Below are 7,020 nucleotides of genomic sequence, written 5' to 3'. Positions count from 1 at the left end.
CCTACAGGAGAGGTGATTAGTGTCTGGTCGATGGGGGTCTGAGCACTTTTTACTTTATTACACTCTATGGGATTGATGGAGACAGCTGGTTGCTGTTTTTGGCTTCTCTTCGGCAGTTCCATAAAAATAAATGCAGCGTCACAGCGCATGCGCGACAGTTTCTGAAGAGGGAAGGAGAACCCCCGTTCTCATGATTGGAGGGTGTCTCAACAGTCAGACCCCCACCTGTCCTGTGGATGTGTGATAAGTTAAAATTTTAGGGCTATCCTTTAAAGGCATTGCTTCATGACAATTACCTATAGGCACTTTTAGGTACCCTTAGGGTACGTTCCCGTGGCGGATTTTAAAGATCAAAACCTGCTACGTATACTGTGGCAGAAATCGATGCGGCTGTTCACTTTGGATGCTGCGGACCTGCTTGCAGCTTAGCTCCATGAATGAAGCTAAACCGCAAGTGGACGCCCACCTCCAAGTGGAGCCAGGAAGGGGCATCTCCCTCCTTGGCACAGCCACGGCTTTAAACAACTTAGACTTAGACTTTTTCTGCCATTCATCAGCGCAGGGCGCACTATGTACAGCACCGGCAGTGCACTGAATGCAGGCAGGCTATTATAGCTAAATGATAAAGTACATGGAAGTTATACTATATTGGACTGTAGTATTCAGGTTCAATTGCCGTGTTGGCACTTTTGCAATAAATGAGTGGGTTTTCGGTTGCAAATGTTCGCCATTACTGCCCTATAGCTATACCCCTGGCCATACCAGCAGATTGCTTGGAGTTTGCTTTTCGCTGGGCAGGCATCTAAAAGTATTCCTTTCAATATTCCCCATAATATAAGGTCAATGTTCAATTCTACCAATAGTTTATTAACTCTATTTCCTGCATTCATGACATCCGTTAACAGATTCAAAATGACCCTCACCGATATCCTCAGTGCTTCTGACATCGCTGCTGCCCTAAGGGACTGCCAAGGTAAAGTCACATTTTTTCCAGATTATTATTTCATTTTTTTGGCCTGTCGTTGAAATAATGAAAAACAGCCTGGGAGGGGCTGGCCATAGAAAGAAGTGGGGGCTCTTGTGCAACAAGAGCAATGGTGATGCCCCCATTGCAATAAAGGCCTAATATGCATATTAAGAAAAAGTATCATAACTCAGGAACAAAGTCTCGGATCAAAATAACAGGGTCCTGAACGGAAACTGAATGTACTCCATTGCATTCAATGGAGTCTGTTCAGCTCCTTTGGTTTCAGTTATGTGCTATCCTATAATGGAGCAGAACAAGGGAAATATAAAGCGGTGATGTGAACCTAGACTTACCTGGCGTGTTGCTTTAGGGTATAATGCATTCATAGTCAATCAAAGTAAAAAGCAATTGTAAAAAATATCCCTGAAAGTATACATAGCCTTTAAGTAGAGGTACAACTCTAATGGTGTTCTTTTCTGTATTTTTAGCTCCTGACTCCTTCAATTTCAAAAAATTCTTCCAAACTTGTGGGCTTACTAAAAAGTCAGCTGCTCAAGTGAAAGACATCTTCCGAATTCTAGATAATGATCAGAGCGGGTTCATCGAAGAGGAAGAGCTCAAGTAAGCCATCAGGATGCTAATTAGGCTACTTTCACATTTTGGCTTTCCATTTGTGAGATCCATTCAGGGCTCTCACAAGCGGTCCAAAACGGATCAGTTTTGCCCTAATGCATTCTGAATGGAAAAGGATCCGCTCAGAATGCATCAGTTTGGCTCAGTTTAGTCACCATTCCGCTCTTGAGGCGGACACCAAAACGCTGAGCCAAACGGATCCGTCCTGGCACACAATGTAAGTCAATGGGGATGGATCCATAGAAAACGGATCCGTCCTCCATTGACTTTCAATGGAGTTCATGACAGATCCGTCTTGGCTATGTTACAGATAATACAAACGGATCCGTTCACGGCGGATGCATGCGGTTGTATTATTGTAACGGATCTGTTTTTGCAGATCCATGATGGATCCGTCTAAAACGCGGGTGTGAAAGTAGCCATATGTGTGTCATGCTTAGGACATTATAAACCGGTACTAGTCCACCTTTGTACCAATAGCATAAACTGTACGTAGGAGATAACGAACAAGAAGTTTCTTAAAGGAATTTTTGGGTCAAACTTATGATCTGTACAGAAACTCTTCAAATGATATAAAGGAATGGATAAGATTCAGTAAAAGTTGCAGGGTGTCGTACACAAAATATGAAAATAAAGTTGTCTGAAGATGCAAAGTGCAGGCATTTTTGTGTTCCACGTGATATGGAAACCACAGAGTTAAAGTGGTTGGTCCTATAAAAAAAAAAAAAGTGAAATGACTGCCCCATCAAATCAAAAAAGTAGATCTATCCACAAAGTACAACCCTGCCGACTCCATAGACAATAACCTCAGCAAGCACAGAAATTGATTGGCAGTGCTCAGAAATCAACAGCCCCCAACCACACACATTGGCCATTGGATCTCCATGACCTTTTGAGGAACAACTTGGTCTCCTTTTATAATGGAGACCTGAAGGCCCCTGTAGTCTAAAGGTGGCCATACACATGAGATGATTGTGGGCTAAACCCACCAATTTTAGCTGGACCATCTGACTACAAAATGTGTATAGGGGTGTCCCCACTGTGCCCTGACCGGAGATGGTGTAAGGGAAAGAAGGGTGGGATTTTTAACAAGGCTGTTCATTTTGTTCTCAAGAGAGATAAGTCACTGTCAGAGGCTTAGTTCCTACTCCTTATGGTGGAAACATGCACACTTAACCAACAGGAGCATGAGGAAAGCTATTCAAAGTGTATGGCTGGCTTTAGACTCCCATCAGACTTTCTTCTAGTGGTACAGATTGTCATAAGATGGTGGTGGAGCTCTAGCAGATATGACATCAACTCCTGGTAGAATTTATTTTTGATTTAGATTTTTTTAACTAAGAGGCTCAAAAGTTTTTTGGGTTTTCCCTAGGTTCTTCCTTCAGCGTTTTGAACAAAGCGCAAGAGAACTGACTTCCACAGAAACTAGAGAATTTATGCTTGCTGCTGACCATGATAATGATGGGAGAATTGGAGCTGATGGTGAGTAGTACAGTGATAGTTCAGTGTGAATCCAACATCACAGTGATGATGAAGATACATAGTGGAGACAAGCCAATGCCACATCTACAAATTTTTCACATTGTCTAATTTGATACTACGTTGTCCCATCTGGACAATGCTTTCTAAAGGTTCATTGACATGGGTTGACTGAGCAGGTAATTATCTAGAACCACTTGCCTGCTCGTCGGAGGAGGTGAGAGCTGCATTTACATGCTGCAATCATCTCTCCTGTATGAGGACTAGCGATTGCTACTGCTTGTCCCCAGAGATTGTATGTATTCTGGGCAGCAGAGTGCTATGTACACAGCATGATCTGCTGCAAAAAAACGATGATTTTGGTGTCCCCATCAATAATGCTTTCAACAGATGAAGGAACGTTTGCCTGTTCATCAGTGGCACATTTACACAGGCCAATTATAACGAATGAGCGTTTGTAGGAACGTTCGTTCCCGATGGTCGGCCCCTTAATCATCTTGTGTAAATGGACCTTTGGAATGAAAACCGGGCGATCCTCAACTCCATGGTGGAGACTCCCAGCAGATGCTCATTTCCGGCCAAAATAAGAAGACACAGTAACTAGAGATGAGCGAATTTCATATTTTGAAATTCGTTCACGCTTCGTTTGGTGGTAAAAGCATAATTGCGTTATGGATTCCGTTACCACGGACCATAACGCAAGTCTATGACGGAATGCATAAAGAAATTCCTTTAGAGATATTCCGTTATTCATTCCGTCATAATAGAAGTCTATGGACTGCAAAAGTCTTCTCCTGCATAACGGAAACGGGACGGATCCGTTTTGCAGCCCATAGACTTCTATTATGACGGAATGAATAACGGAATGCTTCTAAAGGCATTTTGTTATAGAATTGCGTTATGGTCCGTGGTAACGGAATTCATAACGCAATTCTGCTTTTACCACCAAACGAAGCATGAACAAATTTCATAACATGAAATTCGCTCATCTCTAACGATAACGTTTTTTTCCATTTGGCAGTGCACATTGGTAATATTTACCCTCCTCTGTTGTAGTGCCTGGAGGGCAGAATTTAACGGGATTCTCCGCGATTTTAATATTGAAGGCCCGTCTTGATAGGCCAATGATATGAGATTGGTGGGGCTGCCAGGAGTCAGCTGTTGGAGGAAGTCAAGGCGCTCACGGGATCTCTGGTGAGCGCAGCAGCCTTCCTTGCAGCTTACCAAGCATAGCACCGCATATTGGCTGTGCTTGGTATTGCAGCTCAGGCCCATTCACTTGAATGGGACCGAGATGCACCTAGGCCATGTGACCGATGAACGTCACATCACATGGCCTAGAAAGAGGCATACGCGCTCACGCAGTGCTGCAGCCTCTTTATACAGTGGCGGGAGTGTCAGGAGTCGGACCCTGGCTGATCTGATATTTATGGCCTACCCTGAGGATACATCATTAATTTCAAAATCCTGGAGAACCCCTTTATTGTCGTATTTAGGGATGAGCGAATCGACTTCGGATGCTTCATCCGAAGTCGATTCGCATAATACTTTGTTGTAATACTGTACGGAGCGGGAGCGCCGTACAGTATTAGAATGTAATGAGCCGAAGTTATTACTTTGCAAAGTATTGCTAGACTTCATGTAATAACTTTGTGAATTATTACTGTACTCCCGCTCTGTCCAGTATTCCAAAGTATTATACAAATCGACTTTGGATGAAGCATCTGAAGTTGATTCGCTCATCCCTAGTCATATTGTGGTATAGCCAGATGTTATAGTTTTGTACAACCACCAGACTGTGTAAAATATGTAACATTTATTACTGGATTGAACCATGATGAATCTTATGAAAGAGGCCCAGCCTAGAATGCTAACATATAATATTTTACAGTCACGGGGTTAGGTCACTATGGAAATACGTTTTTCTTATAAAAATTTAAATTAAGCCCCCAGTGACGAGCTGTAAAATGTGGGGCAACCTGTCAGAAAATATTAAGTTCTCCTGCAGCGCCACCAGAGGGAAAATTGTATATTACACAATAACCACTATAAGAAGGAACAAGGAGCCATCATTGATGGTCGGTACGTGTCACCGAGGTTCCTGGCCTCGGTGAGGTAAGAGACGTTTTTACCCCCGAAGTTTCATTATTGCAGATTGCAGTCTGACACTTCAGCTGTTTAGTATGGCTGTAAGGCTGATCCAGGACGGCTCTTACTGGGAGTAGCCAAAGTGCTGGGTGGATGGCTATTCCCCACGTTCCAGGCCGGGTCTTGGCAGGCTCATAAATGCAGTCAGCACTATCAGGTGGTGTGGATCTACCTCCATCTGACAGTGAAGCTGTGGAGTCCTCTAGGCTGAAGACGGCAAACAGGCGTGCTGGCCGCCTGGAAGCCTGCCAGTGAACTATTGTGTGGCTGAGCATTCAGCCAGGTGTGAACCGACACCTAGGATTCCAGGTTAACATTGTTTTGTTTTTGCTGTGTGTGAACAAGCACCAATACTATTATGTGTTGCTGAGTGTGAATAAAACACTGAAGTTTGATTTACAACCTGGTTCCTTGCCTCTATACTGCGTCCGCTAAACCTGTCTACCAGAGCAAATCCCCACACCACTGAAAGCAATGAGCTGTCCAAAACATGCAAGGATGTGATGGGTCCTCCAGACCAAACCATGGTCTTTGTAGCTACTCTCTACTTGGGCCAGTCGCGTACCTTCAATGTAGGGAGACTAGGCGACTGCTATGGAGCCTGGGGCAAGAAGGGGGGGTGGGGGGGGGGTCGACGCTGAACTCTTTTCTCCAGGCAAGAAAAGTAGTGTCCATTAGGTGATTAGGTGATTAGGTGGAGGTCAGTGCAAAGGAATGAATGGTAAGTATATCAATTCCTATGAAATGAGCTCCCCCTAGTGGTGGCTGCAGGCAAAGAGCTTTGTAATAGAGGAGAAGCAGATTTATTAGTGTCAGTGTAATCAGTGCCATAGCTGTGAAGCGCCTGTTCCACTTTTTTCTACCATTTAAGCGGTTGAGGTGGAGAGCAATGTTTTGTTGTTATAACTTTTTTTTTATTAAAATTTCTTCTACTTAAAAGAAAAATCTAAATTTATCAGAGAACTGCGGCATTGAGGTTTGCGTTCTGCGTTGCCTGGTAGAGATTGATGAATGCATGAAAGACTGGGTGGGGGGCGCAGTAAGTTAAGCTATGGGGCTCTTTTTAACCTTTTGTAAAGTTTTATAACGTTTATATGATTGTTATGCCATAATGTTGATTAATGATGGAAACCCCCTGTCTTACTATGCTTGTAGAGTTCCAAGAAATGGTTCATTCTTAAGTGAAATGTGGACTCCGGGCGTTCACACAGTGAAACAAGGAAGGGGCCGTAATGAGGGGCGCATCACACCACATCCATATTACTCACCAGCAAAGAAGCGAAGGAGTCAGCCTGCTGGATCTAACAAAATAGGCAGTTGTTTCATGTGAAGTGTATTGAAGTCACTGAATGTACTGCTGGATCAATAAAACACCTTATACACCTTATATGTCATTGTGTCACACTGCTTATTGATCTGCATAGGGAACCTGTCACCACAAAATCAGTGTAAGGGTCCATTCACACGTCCGCAAATGGGTCCGCATCCATTCCGCAATATCGGGAACGGGTGCGGACCCATTCATTCTCAATGGGGCAGGAATGGATGCGGAGTGCACACTATGTGCTCTCCACATTCGCATTTCTGGAGCGCGGCCCCAAACTTGCCGTGGCTCAAATAGAACATGTTTTATTCTTGTCCGCAAAGGCTGAATGCAGCACAGGGAAAGAACACTATGAGAACACTGCGCATGCGCTAGCTCGCGCATCGCGAGATTACGGCGCTCTAGCTTTCTGACGTCGGAGAGCAAGGAGGAGATTCTGAAGATGTGGGGTGGTGCTGGGCTCCTTTAC

General features: G+C 44.1%; 1 protein-coding gene across 1 annotated transcript; it reads left to right on the top strand.

The window, feature by feature from the left end:
* Positions 1–912: 912 nt before the first annotated feature.
* Positions 913–6,408, top strand: LOC122945290 (parvalbumin, thymic CPV3-like). Its single transcript, XM_044304324.1, has 4 exons — positions 913–973; positions 1,456–1,588; positions 2,973–3,082; positions 6,383–6,408. The coding sequence occupies exons 1-4, from the start codon at positions 913–915 to the stop codon at positions 6,406–6,408; spliced, it is 330 nt and encodes a 109-aa protein (XP_044160259.1).
* Positions 6,409–7,020: the final 612 nt, after the last annotated feature.

The sequence above is a fragment of the Bufo gargarizans genome, chromosome 8 (genome assembly GCF_014858855.1).
Source record: "Bufo gargarizans isolate SCDJY-AF-19 chromosome 8, ASM1485885v1, whole genome shotgun sequence".
In the NCBI taxonomy this organism is placed as follows: domain Eukaryota; kingdom Metazoa; phylum Chordata; class Amphibia; order Anura; family Bufonidae; genus Bufo; species Bufo gargarizans.
Note: the sequence above shows the minus strand (reverse complement) of the source record. Positions and strands in the feature narration are given on the sequence as shown.